The 15,997-nt window shown below is 47.1% G+C and overlaps 1 protein-coding gene across 3 annotated transcripts in view; it reads left to right on the forward strand.

The window, feature by feature from the left end:
- Positions 1-558: 558 nt before the first annotated feature.
- septin9b (septin 9b) overlaps positions 559-15,997 on the forward strand; it is a 79,306-nt gene continuing 63,867 nt past the window's right edge. Inside the window, exon 1 of one of the 3 annotated variants that reach the window (XM_056279837.1) lies at positions 559-667. In XM_056279837.1, the coding sequence (XP_056135812.1) occupies positions 646-667 (22 nt within the window). In that variant the 5' untranslated portion in view covers positions 559-645. Of the gene's footprint in view, positions 668-9,450; positions 9,561-10,234; positions 10,511-15,997 lie in introns of those variants that run through there. The other 2 variants (XM_056279836.1, XM_056279835.1) reach the window with 2 other exon arrangements.

Genomic DNA, 15,997 nt, shown 5'->3' on the forward strand with positions numbered 1-15,997 from the left:
TGCTTTCTAGCGAGGATTTTAGGATTTATTTAGTGCAGAGGTCCTTTAGTCGCTGGGGATGAGGCTACAAATTCAAAGACACATGGCAGCTTCGGTGTCAAGGGAGTGAGAGAGAGAGAGCTAGAGAGAGAGAGAGAGAGAGAGAGGGGGAATTTTATGTACAGCGTCAGTATTCAGGAAACAGAATATAAAATTAGAAAAAGTGATAGAGGAAGTGGAGTTAAAGAGAGAAGAGAGAGCGTGTGTTGCGCGTGATTAAGAGGGAAGAGGTGTTGCATGTTTTGCGAGGGGAGAGCGAGGGAGAGAGCGGGGCTGGGGGGGGGACGTGCTCCATATGACGAGCACATGGCTGTGAACTTAAACCTCATTCACTTGTTATCCTGGCAGAGTGAACACATTAACACTTGAGGGGGGAAAAGGAAAATAACGGAGCAAGAGACACGGGAGGAGGAAAGGGAGGGAGGAGAGAGAGAGAGACAGAGAGAGAGAGAGAGAGAGAGAGAGAGAGGAGGGTTGAAAGGGAAGGAGAGGTTGACTAAGTCAGGAAAAAGGGGAAGTCTCCGTTAAAAAAAAAAAAGGGAGGCGAGGAAGGAGAGGGGAGAAAAAGCAGTGGTTACATGTGGCTACATAGGTAGTGATCAAGTAATGGAGGGAGACAGAATAGCCGGTAAGTTCTGGCTTTCTCTAAATTCTCACAGACTTCAACACTCAAAACTTTTTTCCACTGCAAAATAAGCCTCTGTTACCCCCCCCCCCCTCCTCCCCTCTTTTGTTAAACTTGGGAGGAAGCAGCTCCTTGTCAGCCACAGCTCTGGAAGCAGTCGGCTGGGATTCATCCTGGGTTTAGTTTGCTTTACTTGGTCGGTTGAATTGAGGCGCCTCCTTAGAGATAGAAATCGTTTTCTGTTTGTCTGCTTCTTTTTCTTTGTCTGTCTGCTTGTCTTGCCTCATTCCCCAATTCCTTCACTGTATACTGTGTCTTGATCAGGGCAAAAACTAACAAACTCTTTATTTGGGGTGGGGGGCAAGCTATGTCTTTTTTTTTCATTTAATGGGCAAGTGACAGCCGTGCTCTTTATATGACTTATAATCTTGTCTATGGTTGATGTGTCTGTCTTTGTATACTGTATATAGGGACAGTGAGGAATTTGTCATATGAAGACGTGTCAAATATGACTGCCCAAAATGAGGAAACTCAATCTCCCATTGCAAAGTTGTGACTGCTCTTTAAATGGTAGCCTCGGTTGGGATACTTATTCACAACTGACCCAGATTCGTTGCTGCGGGCTCTCAGTATTTGGATTGGTTGGATCTCGTGCAGCTTGGACTTTAAGATCGAGTTGTCAGACTTTATTTTAAGTCACTGGTGGATCTTATGTGTCAGCTAATATGGCTTGGTTTCCACACGGACTGAGCAGGGATTATTTAGGATGCGCCGTGAGCTGTCACACTGCATCAGCTGTCAGTAATTGCGCGTGCGCGCGTGTGTGTGAGAGAGAAAACATTCTGGTCTGTTTTCTTACATTGACCTCGTCATTGAGTACTCAGCCACAGACAGTGACATGGCTTTCTGCTGCCATGGAACCATCTTGACCCTCATAAGCAACTTATTGGTACTGGCATTGGTATTCAATTGGTTGTTTGATGGGCTCTGGCGGAGATCACTGAATACACTGTAACTTCTCTTCTGGCCCATATGTCATGATTCTGGATTGAGGACCCCCCCCCCCAAAAAAAACCTAATCCAGCCACTTATAAACATTGTGGCTGTGTGTCAAACTGAGCGACACTCAGAAAATTAGGCTTTAATTAAGCCGATATTGTGCTAAGCCTAGCGAGGGTTTTGAATGCCTTCATAAACACTGTGTAGTTTTCTCTTCCACCACTTGATGGCAGTGTTGTAACGCGAGTTTTGCGCGCTTGCTGTGGCCCAGCCTTTCTGAAAAGGGCCATGTAGATGATTCACATTTTACACAAAGGTTTTTCTTTCTTCCTTTTTTTTCTTTTTAAATTTTTTTACGGAAGCAGGGGGGAATTTAGTGAAGACAGGCTCCAGCTAGGGCAGAGGACAGTGGATTTGAGGGCTGCGGAGCACTATGTTATGTTGTGAAGCACTATTTTTTTCACTAAGAAAACGTTGGTGTCAGGCGTCATGTTTCCACCCCTTTTCAGTTGCGGACGTCCTGGGCTGAGCGTCACCCCGGTCTTATAACCCCTGCTCTCCTTAGCGCTGTTTGGACCCGTTGTCTTGACTGCACCGATCCCCAAAGACTTTGTTTTGATAGCGATAGGAGAACAGGCCGATGGCGGACAGATGACATTTTCAACCCGTGAGTGTTGGTTCGTGTCTCTGCACCTCCATTTTGGCCTAATGGTCCATTCCGGTTTACAGACATGTTTCCCCTCACCAAGTATGTTTGGCATTAAGATAACATTGTTCACTGGGACATCCATCATGCCCCATCTGGTCACCACATTCACTTAATTTTGAATAGGTGACGCAGCAGGATAACATCCTATAAAATAAAAAACAGAAAAGAATAACAAAAGTTTCATGAGAGGCGAACATTTGTGATGTATTGTTTAATACCGTACCAGCGTGACATCTGACTTATAATCAGTGCCTTTGTTTTATATCGCTGGCAGTATTTCAGAGGCCTGTTTAGGATCAAACCAACAAGTGCAAACAGAAGTGAAGTGGAACTGTTAAAAAACCTTATTTTATTGGGTTTTCAGTTGAAGTGCACCGCTTCTCCCTCGGTTAATCCGGTTTCTCAAAATCTACCTGCATCTTCTATCCTTTGAAAAATCTGGATGAACACAGATGCAGACGGAGCAATAACAAACATGACAGGTAAGAGGCGGCTTGCCAACAAACATACTGGCACCATCTCTACGTATCCTGTTGGGGGCGCAACCCAGGATAAAACCCATGACTCATACCAAGGTCCCAACCTGCAGTTTAACACAACCTCAGCTTTGCTGCGTTACAATATTGTGCACAACATGCATAATGCTGTCAATGGCTAGCCGGTATGTTTAGCACTGCTCTTGCTTGAATGCAGACATCTGAGTGAGTCCTATCCCCTTGTGGCCTTTGCAGAACCTTCCCTTCCACCCCAATAGGCATCTGAGCTCTGTACTTCAACAGGCAGCGAAGACAGATCAACACAATGTTCAGCACCGTGCTACAAAATACCCATACGAGCTGTAGTCCTGTGTTTCTCTCCTTTGAGCCGTTTTCTGTTTGTGCATGGAAGTGTACATTTTTAGAAGTGCTGATGTGCAGTATCCACCCCAGGCACTGTATACCCTCAACCAAACACACACACACATGCATGCATGCATGCACACATGCACGCACACACACATTAACACATGCACAAGCAGAAAAATACACTGCAACTACACACTATCCCCGAGGAAATCACCAGCTCATGGTGTGCCATTATAAAAAAAAAAGAAAAGTATACAGGATTTCCTCAATGACTCAACGCTCCACACCTCTACCAGCTGAACACCCAGTATCCCCACCTCATATTGTTTCTTATGTTTTTATTTGTGCTAAATAATGATAAGAGTGGGACCCCTAAAAAAAAGGGGCCAGCACAGGGAGTACAGGAAATTGATGGGGCCAAGTTCTGAGGAAACCCCACCTTCGGTCCTGAGAGCATTTTGACAGGTACCTTTATCTAACACCATTTTCAGAAAACAAGGGCAGAGTCAGGGGGGTGATATTTACCCATTGATAGAAGAACTATTCTGCAATGGATGATGCCGGATTTAATTCCTGACCTGCAGATACACTTCTGCACTGCACAGACGGTCCATTTCATGGGAAAGCACCTTGGTGAGGGCATATGTGGCGTCAACTCATTTTGATAGCTGACATGTAATGCTTCAGATGGACCTGTACATGTACTGTGAATAATATCAGATCACATTAGATCAAATCAGATCTTACGAAATGTTCATGATCCCTGTAAAGGAGCTGGGTGGTCACAGCAGCATGCAGATGAAAACAGCCGAGGAAGATGTGCAGAAGGGGATTATTTGGCAAAGTTGTCTTTAGTACAGCAGTTGCCAGGAACAAGACAGGCTTTCACAAAGCAAAACAGAAATTAAAGATGCACCATTAAAGGGAAGTAAAGCCTCTTTCAATGTACAGGTCAAAGTGGTCGTGCTGATAATGTGCACCGTCAGCTGCTCCAAATGCGGGAGAATGGTTATACAGAGATATGCAAATTGCTTGTGGCTATTCATGTGCAAGGGAGTTTAGCTGTGAATACAAATGTAGATATGGATATAAATAATTATTCCCATGCAAAAATCCACTCTCAAGGTATTCAAATTCTCAGGAAATGGATTTGTGAAGATATGTAAAGCAATTGGTAATATGCAAATGTGAATTATAGCAAAGGATATTGGTCGGTACAGTGGTGCAAGTCTGTGCACACTACAGCACAATGTAATTTGATAGCCATTTAGAGAGATTAGAGTGAATAGTTCCCAAATACATGACCAGTGGCTTAGCCTCAGACTATTACAATTATCATTATAAACAGAAATGGTCTATAACGTATGTAAAAGTAATATGCGTAGACACTGCCCTCTCATTTAATTGAAAATTGGGTCAACTCTGATGGGAGGCCCTTACCAACTGTATGGATGTCGGCACAAAAAACTGCTTGAATTGTTTGATGGTGCATTGGGAGGGTTTGTCCTGCAGACCTAATGTGCACCAAGACCATATCAGAGCTATATGAAGGACCAGTTAGTGAGTGAGTCCTGCCGACATCCATCTCGATGCTGCCTCCCAGGTGCCTACTGCAGCAGGTGTGCACCTGGGAGGATAGCACACCTGCTGAGATTCCCACACTGATGACTGCCACAAGTACTGCTGGAGCTGGTGAGACCAGAAGTTGAAGCTGTAGTCAACAGTTGCAAATGATAAACTAGAAGTCTGTACCTGAACTGTCTCGGTTTAGATGCAATTTACAGAAAAACTGTGCAGCATGGCCAAATGTTGCATCATCGTTGCTGTGGCAGAGGTTTACACTACTTGTGCGAGTGGACTTAGCTGTAAGGCTTTAGATGCACCCATGTTGTTCTGTCGCACTGGCATCATGGTTATTTTTACCAGAGAGATATCTTTGTCAGGTCAATGTCCATGCTATCCTTTACCAGTTCATCTTGAGCCATAGAAACCTCAGTTGAAGGTGTCATTCATGCTAGCAGAGACGAGCATAGCCTCCATTCAGGTTGAATCACTTCCAAGTCTTAAACCCACCAGTCTTGTGCTTATAGCATTAGCGATGGCAACACAGTGTGCTAAATTAATTCAAAAGCTTATTATGATTATTGGCGACACGGTGGTTAGCGCGGTCGCCTCACAGCAAGAAGGCTCCTGGGTTCGAGCCTCGGGGTAGTCCAACCTTGGGGGTCGTCCCGGGTCTTCCTCTGTATGGAGTTTGCATGTTCTCCCCGTGTCTGCGTGGGTTTCCTCCGGGTGCTCTGGTTTCCTCCCACAGTCCAAAGACATGTAGGTCAGGTGAATCGACCATACTAAATTGTCCATAGGTATGAATGTGTGTTTGTGTGTGTGTGTGTGTGTGTGTGTGTGTGTGTGTGTGTGTGTGTGTGTGTGTGTGTGTGTGTGTGTGTTTATGTGTGTGTGATGGCCTGGTGGCCTGTCCAGGGTGTCTCCCCGCCTGCCACCCAATGACTGCTGGGATAGGCCCCAGCATCCCCGTGACCCTGAGAGCAGGATAAGCGGTTCTGATAATGGATGGATGGATTATGATTATTTTCTTTCTTTTTTGGATTTTCCCCCCTTTTTCTCCCCAATTGTGTCCGGTCAATTACCCCATTCTTTTGAGTCGTCCCGGTCGCTGCTCCAACCCCTCTGCCGATCCGGCGAGTGCTGCAGACTACCACATGCCTCCTCCGATACATGTGGAATCGCCAGCTGCTTCTTTTCACCTGACAGTGAGGAGTTTCACTAGGGGGACGTTGCGCATGGGAGGATCACGCTATTCCCTACAGTTCCCTCCCCCCACTCAACAGGCGCACCGACCGACCAGAGGAGGCGCTAGTGCAGCGACCAGAACATATACCCACATCCGGCTTCCCGCCCGCAGACACAGCCAATTATGTCTGTAGGGACGCCCAACCAAGCCGGAGGCAACACGGGGTTTGAACCGGCGATCCCGATGCTGGTAGGCAACAGAATAGACCACTACGCTACCCGGATGCCCGCTTATTATGATTATTAAATGTAGATTAAATTATTAAATGCTCATGTTGCAAGATGCTGTTCTCTGTCACGTTTGGACATGATGCTGTTAAATAAGGAGTGTGTTTGACCTTGGCACCTGTGTGTGAAGTGTACCAACATCACTGGTGGAGTTGAAAGTCAGGATAACTCACACATTCAGCTCCAAATATTTTGTGTGCAGAGCTCAGACCTAATGTGTGTGTGTGTGTGCGCAGTTTCACTGTCACAGTTAATCATATCTCCAGAGTCAAGGTTTTATTCAAGCCACATTAATCAAGGTAACTCCTCCAACATCTAGAATTTTAATCTTGTCCCAAGTTCGTTGTTCGACATGAAGGTCAAAGGGGTCAGATTTAAAATTCTCATTTATCCAACTGCTCAAACCGCACACATTAGCTCACACAGACAAACAGAAATAACACACACGGTGGAGAGGTCGGTTTTGCGCCACTTTCTGCGGATGAATGTTTGTCATCTTGATGCATTCCTGCCCGAAACGGAACAAACTACAAACAGCAAAACCACATAACAACCTATAGCTCTCCTGCACGAAACTCTAAATCACCATTTCGTGTTTCTCTTGCGATGAATTTCTCTCACTCAGGAATAGCTATTTGATTGTCCACTGATACACAAAACGTGATTTTATCCATTTATTTATTTGTTTATTTATTTTTCGGCTCAGCCATCATTTTTGCATATCGCAGTCAAAACATCAGTCTGCAACAACGGTAGAAACTATAGAACAGGTGAAATCTGGCAGGTAAAACAAAAAAAGGATGATAATAATGATGACGATGACAACAATAACAATCATTAAAACAACAATAGTATTGATAATGATAATAATGATAAGGGGTTCACTGTGCTTAGGTATCAACCCTGTTCTGGTTCGGATAAGGGGCAAAAGAGCTTGGCATACTCAATATAAGCTGCAGGGTAGCGGTCTTATTCTGCAAAGCTGGGGGTTGTGGGTAAAACATGGTAATACTACATGAATCACTTTCTGCCTGAGGAAGAAATTGACTGCAAATTACTGCAAAATGCTGTTTATTGCTCTAAGTAGATTACAAACATACACACCTCCAACTGCCGGCATAAACAAGTCGCATAACAAATAAAACTAAAGTATCTTGTAGCACTCCTGAGAGCTTTTGCTGCCTGCATTGTTTTGGTTCGGCAGTTTTACTCCGCTGTTCCTCTGAGCTGTTCCTCTGAGCTGTTCCTCTGAGCACTGTCTTAGCAGTGCTATTTTAGGGGGTTCTGTGGCACACAGCTATGTAGAAACGCACATACAGACACACATTTACAGTTAGTCACACAATTCCCCTGATAGTCTGTGCATACACTCGTGATAATGCAGCTTTTCAAAACCCAAACACGCAAACCCACGCACAAAATACACGGACCTGTATATGTGCACATGTACATCCGTGCCTGACCAGATGTTGTTTTGGAGCTTTGCCTCATTCTCTCGCACAGCTCTCCACCTCGGAGTCGGCCCAGAGTGTGTCTCCATGTTTAGATAAATACACGCTTGACTGGGAGAGGGCGGGGGTGGAGGGCGGTGGTGGTGGTGGTGGTGGGGGGTCTGCATTTCACACACTGTGTGTTTTGGTTTAATTAAGGACTACAGGGCTGTGTGGCATATGGTTTACAGTGCGGCCCACAAGGGCCTCTTAGGGCATTGGGTTGGGGGAGGGGGCGGTGGGGGGGGGGCACACTGCTGTTTATGAGTGCAGATATGTAGGTCTAACATATATGTGCATGTTATGGATAAAAAGCCAATGCCCATGCACATGCATGCACAAACATATGTTCACTCATATATGATAATCACGCACACTTATGCATGCACAGGTGTGCAAGCACAGACCGAAAGATGCATGGACACACACATATGTATTTCTGTCTGCATGCATGCACCCATTATAAACAACCATACACAGCTGTCAGGATGTAAAACGCACATTATGTGCAGTCCTATGAGATAGACTCAAAAGCCGTAGTAGGTCTTAATGACAAAGCAGTTACCGGCAAACCGGAACACAGAGGTTAAGATAATCAACCCTTTTTAAGTTACATATTGATGGATGTGGACAACACGCACATATATGCATGCAAACACACACACATATACGCACACACACAACACGTTTGTATTTGCCATGGCCTGTTCCCTATCTGGAGACACTTTCCTGGCAGTTCTATAAAGCAACCAGACCACATTAAAAACACAATGCAGTGCTTTATCACCATCAACCTCTCAGGTGTTAAGGTTAGGGGCCACCAGGTGGGCTCGGCATCCTGTTAGTGCCCTCAAGAATGTGGCCTTTTCATTCAGATGGGATTTTCTAATTCACCTACGACCTATAAAAATCGCGGACACTGGTAATGTGGCTCCCCCCCCCCCTCCGCGAGGGGGTGAAGCACATTACGAGGCCAGTCATATCTGATGGCTGGAAATCAGCCGTATCTCAGGATGGAAACGTTGGCTTTGTGTGGCCCTCAATTTGGGCTAGAGCCGTCCTTCGTCACTGACTGGATTTCCGCTTCTTTCCACGCTTTTGTTACCTCCAACATTTCACGGAGACATCATAAAACGGACCCCGTAACCGCAGCAGTGCATCGTGGGTGTCACTTTGCAGTCGTGTCTGTTTTCAAACAGGGACGTGTGACTGTGGAAAAGCCGCTCATTCGTCACCGTTTACCGTGATAGCATCTCCACGGCTTAGTTACTGTTGAGTGCCGGTGGATCTGCAGATAACAGCGAGAGCCACGGTTTCAGCGGGAGACAGTTAGGGGTTGGTTGAATAAACACAAAGGCAACTTCGTCATTCACCAAGATTTGAAGATGTTATCATCGCCGTTGACTGTAATTAAGTAATTGACTGTAGGCCCCGAGGTCAACTTCACCGCGGCAGCTTCCAGGATGTCGGACGGCACAGAGCAGGGTAGCTCGTTGTCAGGTTCCCTCCTCTGCAGTTGCGTTAGCTCACCATGCAGGGGATGTGCACCACTCTTATCTTGTCTCTAGTCTTCCTGATAACAGGATGTGACGGGGGACGAGTCAGTGCGTGAGTCACCATCCTGGCGCCCAGGGTCCTTTTTGTATCCCCCCGCATGGCTTTGTGCGGAGCATACTCTCGGGTCTGTCACAGGAAAGTAGCCAGCAGAGACATGACTGCGCTTTAATCAACAAGCCACAGAGTTTGTGTTTACTTACTCATGACTAAGACACTAAAAAACTCACCGAGGGCTCGGGACGGGGACCATGACAGCCGTAAGTAGAGGTCAGCTCATGTAAGGCTGAGTGGGATGAGCGTGCCTTTCTGAGGGCCGTTTGCGGGTTCGAAGCCTGCACTTGCAGCACCTATCCGGCGGAGAAAAGGTCTCCGTGTATGACAAAGACTGTGTGTGTGTGTGTGTGTGTGTGTGTGTGTGTGTGTGTGTTTGTATGTGTGTGGGTGTGCCTATTTGTGTGTGTGTGTTGGTATGTATGTGGGTCTCTCTGTATGTGTGTGTGGGTGTGTGTATGTATGTGTGTGTGGGGGTCTGTCTGTTTGTGTGTGTGTGTGTGTGTGTGTGTGTGTGTGTGTGTGTGTGTGCGCGTGTGTTTGTGTGTGTGTGGGTGTGCCCATTTTGTGTGTGTGTTGTTATGTGTGTGGGTCTCTCTGTATGCGTGTGTGGGTGTGTGTTTATGTGTGTGTGTGTGGGTCTGTCTGTTTGTGTGTGTGTGTGTGTGTGTATATGCATGGGTCTGTCTGTCTGTGTGTGTGCGCGTGTTTGTATGTGTGTGAGTCTGTTTGTGTGTGTGTGTGTGTGTGGATCTGTCTGTATGTGTGTGTGTGTGTGTGTGTGTGTATGCGCACGCACGTGCACAGGGTGAGGGAATGGAGAGAGGGAGTGTGTTCCTTGCGATGGGGAGTGGAGAAGGAGGGAGTTGGCTTCCCTTTCACTCTCCCCTGAAGTCTGAATGTAATGATACAGAGAGTACGGCAGCTTTTCCCTTTTAAGACAGCTGGGGGCTCTTTATTTTCTTTTCTTTTCTTTTCTTTTTTTTTTCAAACGTCGACTCTGATTTTGCTGTTTGTTCAGAATCAACAAGGAGCCACGTTAGAAAGAAGAGAGGCGCTGTGACGTTTCATATCTGAAAAAAAAAAAACCAAAACCAAAACATGTCTCATTCCGGGGCCAATCCACACCTGGATGGGATCCTTTCTGATTTTGAAGGTTTGTATTATTAGCTTTCAGTCTCTCCTTTACCTCTTGCGGCTCTCATGTCCTCGCTTTACAACCTTTAAACTCCTCGACATCCAACGCTGTCAGCTTTCCGTCTGGAGGGCGCGTTAGCATCCAGCTTTGCTAACTTGTGTGTTATTTCTCGTGTGTTGTTTCTCTTGTGTGTGCGTGTGTGTGTTGTCTCCCGTGTGTAAATCAGCCTGTGTCGGGGGAAACCCAGGGCTGCCAAATGCCTGCCAAGTCCGTGTAAGTCTGTAGCGTGTCGCAGATTGTAAGGTCAGCTACGGCAATAATAAACACAACACTGACACAGCAGCGCTGCCGCGGCCGTGGCGGCGGCGGCGGCGGAAAGCCCTCAGCTGAACACATGGACGGACACACTCCTGTGATAAAACCCAACATCTGGTCTGCTCCGCCAAACCCACACTCACATCCCCGGCTCCCCTTTGTTTTTAAAGCCATTCTGGAGCTGACATTTATTCCCTTTGTCCTCCTCTTCCTCTTCCATTCTTTATTTCTTCCTCCACCCCCCCCCTCCTTTCCTGTTCCTCGTCCGGTCACAGTGAGTTTCCCCAGCTGGTCAGCTGCATGACCATCGAGCGACACTCCCAGAATGCCGTGGGAGCGACGCGAGCTCCGCGTCACGCGCTGATGCTTATGATGGGTACCGTCCAGATCCAGATCTCACATCAAAATAGCTCAAAATTATCTCACCCAAGCATGCTTTTTTTTAACCTCACTGGTGGGCTGTAATGAACCTAATGACGCATTTAGTGGAAGACAACAAGGCAGGAACAGCTGCAGAGAGACAGGCATGACCCGCACGTGCGGGGGGAAACTGTCATTTTATCTTAGATTATAGCATTTACCAGAACCTTCTGTCATTTGGCCTGTTGAAATATGGACAAATTGGGAGGGGAGGATGACTTGAAATGTGTGCCGTACAACGCATACAGTGTCGTCATGCATGAAGGGATTTGCACGTGTGAAGGGGGCGAAGTGTGGACGATAGAAACTACCGACTGAAACTGTGGATTCCTGGCGATTTTTGATTTTTGTCGAGAGTTTGAAGAGCTACAGAGGATCTCTCATATATATATATATGTGTGTGTGTGTGTGTGTGTGTGTGTATTGGAGTTTTCCCTCTTTTTCTTCCCAATTGTACTTCGCCAATCACCCAACTCTTCCGGGCCGCCCTGGTCGCTGCTCCACCCCCTCTGCTGATCCGGGGAGGGCTGCAGACTACCACGTGCCTCCTCCGATACATGTGGAGTCGCCAGCCGCTTCTTTTCACCTGTCAGTGAGGAGTTTCGCCAGGGGGACGTAGCGCGTGGGAGGATCATGCTTTCCCCCCCCAGTTCTCCCTCCCCCACCTGAACAGGCACCCCGAACGACCAGAGGAGGCGCTAGTGCAGTGACCAGGACACATACCCACATCCGGCCAATTGTGTCTGTAGCAGACTGTGGCTAGATGGGGTATGCCCGACCAAGCCGGAGACAACATGGGGACTCGAACCTACGATCCCCATGTCGGTAGGCAATGGAATAGACTGCTACGCCACCCAGAAGCCCCTAAATAATAAAAAACTGATCTAACACGCGTCATCAGCCACACAGAACCCAAAGTACACACTCTGTTCAATAAAAATGAATTGTCGTTAACACACGAGGTGAGTATTTTAAGAGTCCCTGACACCATGCTGAAACAGAGTGACTAATTATTAGGACATCTAAACTATTTACCCTCGCAAAACAAACTTGTTGGCTGGAAAAAAAACAAAACCGCGGCGAATCTCAATAGCTCACTAGAGAGAAATCCAAATGAAGACCATATTTGTAGATTTGAAAAAGAGTTTGTTGATCAACGGGCTGCCTTGTCCCTGCCAACCCAAACGAAAGTCCACTTCACATCTGAGTTGTTTGGACGGATCGCCTCCTTGCAGGCCTTGTGTTGCTGCTCTGCCGCAGTGCAAGCTATCTGGCTGAGTGGAGGAAATGACACTGAAAAGGATAAACAGACCAAGTGTGTGTGTGTGTGGGGGGGGGGGGTCTTGTCAAAACTTGGTTATGAAGCAGTGTATTATTAAGCCAAAGTGAGCGGCTGTGTGTGTTTGTGTGAGAGCTGGGGTGCATATATACATACTATATATATTTATATATATATACATGCATGCATGTGTTGCGAATGTTGTGTGTGTAATTTACCCTGTGCTTTCTTAAGGGTTCTCTGTGGTCTTGTTCAGCACTTTAAATAAAGCCGCGTGGAGCTGCAGGTGTCGGAAACACCGCGGGCCAGCCTCGCCCGCGCATACAGGAGACAGGCCTTTTCAGAGCCACCTACCACTGTGCAGACATCTTGACAGAGGCAAAACAGACGGCTAACTGCATGTAGCAATTATGACAGAGTCTGGTTAAGATGATGTCAATGGCTGTCATTCACCCTGCTGTATCTGTCAACACACACACACACACACACACACACACACACACACACACACACACTCCCAGGGCGCTGCACGGCGGCTGCCCGCTGCTCCTAGCTACACAGCTAGGATGGGTTTAATGCAGAGAAAGAATTGCCCCACGGGGCTTAATAAAGTATATCAAATCAAATCAAATCACGCTGGCACATACTCGACACCAAGAGGATTGTGGGTAAAGCTGACATCTTAGTCCTCTTTTGACTAAGGTTTGTTTTTAACGTATTCGATACACGATGGTGCTTTGTGTGAATATTTTCACCGAACCCAGTGAACTCAAATTAATCACATGTATACCGACTAGTGCGGCTCCCTTACAACCCCTGTCTGTCACACAGGAACTCTAAACAGTGCGTGTGTGTGTGTGTGTGTGTGTGTGCGTGTGTGCGTGTACAGGTGTCAACAGTTCTCAGTGGTTGCTGGTGTAAATCCACCCTCCTGCAGGAAGCAGGTATCCCAGGGCGGATCAGAGCATGAGAACAAGGCTTTACCTGCCAAAGGTCGAGGCCTTAAGAGCCTCAAGCTAGGTCCAGCAGGCCAGCTCTTTGTCACCTGTGTGTGTGTGTGTGTGTGTGTGTGTTAATGTGTCTATACTGCATGTATTGTGTCTATGTGTTGCTATGAGTGTGTGTGTGTGTGTGTGTGTGTGTGTGTGTGTGTGTGTGTGTATGTGTCTATACTGCGTGTATTTGTCTATGTGTCGCGATGAGTGTGTGTGTGTTAATGTGTCTATACTGCATGTATAATGTCTATGTGTTGCTATGAGTGTGTCTGTGTGTGTGTGTGTGTGTGTTACTGTGTCTATACTGCATGTATAGTGTCTGTGTGTTGCTATGAGAGTGTGTGTGCGTGTGTTAATGTGTCTATACTGCATGTATAGTGTCTGTGTTGCTACGAGTGTGCGTGTGTCTGTGTTAATGTGTCTATACTGCATGTATAGTGTCTATGTGTGTGTGTGTGTGTGTTAATGTGTCTACACTGCATGTATAGTGTCTGTGTTGCTACGAGTGTGTGTGTGTGTGTGTGTTAACGTGTCTATACTGCATGTATAGTGTCTATGTGTTGCTATGAGTGTGTGTGTGTGTGTGTGTGTGTGTGTGTGTGTGTGTGTGTGTGTGTGTGTGTGTGTGTGTGTGTGTGTTAATGTGTCTATACTGCATGTGTAGTGTCTATGTGTTGCTATGAGGGTGTGTGTGTGTAAAAGGATTTTGGTGTTCCCATATTGGGTGAGTGTGGGACAGTAACACTTACAGTGCGTGTAAGCGTTTGTGTAGAAAGTAAGCGAGCATACAGTGTGTAACATATCCCCTCTCTGTGCTCCGCCTCGCTCTCGTCTCTCCCTCGCCCGGCGTGGTAAACCTTCCCGTAGCTGCTTTGTGCTGGACCCAGGGTGTCAGCCAGACCCGGAGAGAACCACATAGTAAATCTAACACAGTGGGTAATGTTGCTGTTGGTCAGCACGAGGCGCTCTTCCTCAGTCAGTGGGCACGGGAGGAAGTTCACGTCTGACAGCCTAGAATTAGGTTTTCAGCTGACCGGGCCCGGTATCCTGAATTGATATTCCATTTCCCTTTGTTTGGCCTTGCCCTGTCAGATGGTTTTATTTTTTATTTGTTTTACTTGAACCACACGGGCTTATATTCTGCTGCCGTTGACGCGGCCTCGTCTCCCGTGTGCGTGTACATATTATTTGGCAGAGGGAACTCGTGTTATGCAAAACCGGGGTTTGACTCTGAAGGGAGCGTGACATCTTGATCGATTGGTTTATTGCTTAGAGCTGTAATCATGGGATCGGTTCTGTGTTTAAGACTGCGCAGAGACGTCGGTGAAGTGGGAGGCCAGTGTAAAACATGGCTTCTGGTGGTTGTTTCATGGTCACATGGTTTTCATAGTGCGGATGCAGGTACTCGTGGGCTGGTGTGGGAGGCTGTCTTCTGAAAGTGAACGTCAGGTCTTGGCTCCGTGGTCGTGGGATGTGATGAGGAGGTGAATGAAGTGTAAAGTTGACGTGTCTTTCCGGGAGATTATTAGTCACTCTTCCAAGCCGTCCCGGTTGCTGCTCCACCCCCTCTGCCGATCTGGGGAGGGCTGCAGACTACCACATGCCTCCTCCCATACATGTGTCACCAGCCGCTTCTTTTCACCTGACGGTGAGGAGTTTCGCCAGGGGGACGTGGCACGTGAGAGGATCACGCTATTCCCCCCCGGTATCCCCTCCCCTCTGAACAGGCACCCCGACCGACCAGAGGGGGCACTAGTGCAGCGACCAGGACACATACCCACATCTGGCTTCCCACCCGCAGACACAGCCAGTTGTGTCTGCGGGTGGCAACACGGGGATTCGAACCGGCGATCTCCGTGTTGGTAGGCAACGTGATAGACCGCCATGCTACCCGTACGCCCTAGGTTGTATGACTTCATTGTGAGCAGAACAATGTGGGGTCATTGTGCTGGTCAGTAGTAGAAAAGGGCTAGTATTGACTGCAAATTTCCAGTTGAATATCTAGTTTGACATGTTCTTTACATGGGTGTAATATCCAGACTGGACACCTAACATTTATATTGTGACATAGAAGCTTTGGCGCCGGTTCAACAGAGAGGAAGTCAGCACATCTGAATCATGTTTTCCTCAAACCAATAAGCCAGACAAGCACGCCACTATATCTGAAACAGTTAAAAACCTTTATCACAAGATCGATTGGTTTGAGCATGTCGAAGGCAGTCGGGGTTGTGGGTGTTTCTGTGAAATCCTTCCTCAAATGAAACCGCGTGGGCAGTACCAAATGATCGAAGAAGAAGGGAGAGACCAAGACAGAATAGTGGTTGGGGGTGCAAAACATATTTTGCCAATTTTCCAGCTAATTTTTGCAATTACATAATGTGTAATGTGTCACAACGTCATAGTGAGTGCTCCCCGCCCCCCCCCCCCCAAAATGTGTTGTGATGGTTCAGCTCAACATGAGATGACCGAGTTAGAAGCCGGGTTCATGAGGCGCTT

The sequence above is a fragment of the Lampris incognitus genome, chromosome 5 (genome assembly GCF_029633865.1).
Source record: "Lampris incognitus isolate fLamInc1 chromosome 5, fLamInc1.hap2, whole genome shotgun sequence".
NCBI classification, from domain to species: Eukaryota; Metazoa; Chordata; class Actinopteri; order Lampriformes; family Lampridae; genus Lampris; species Lampris incognitus.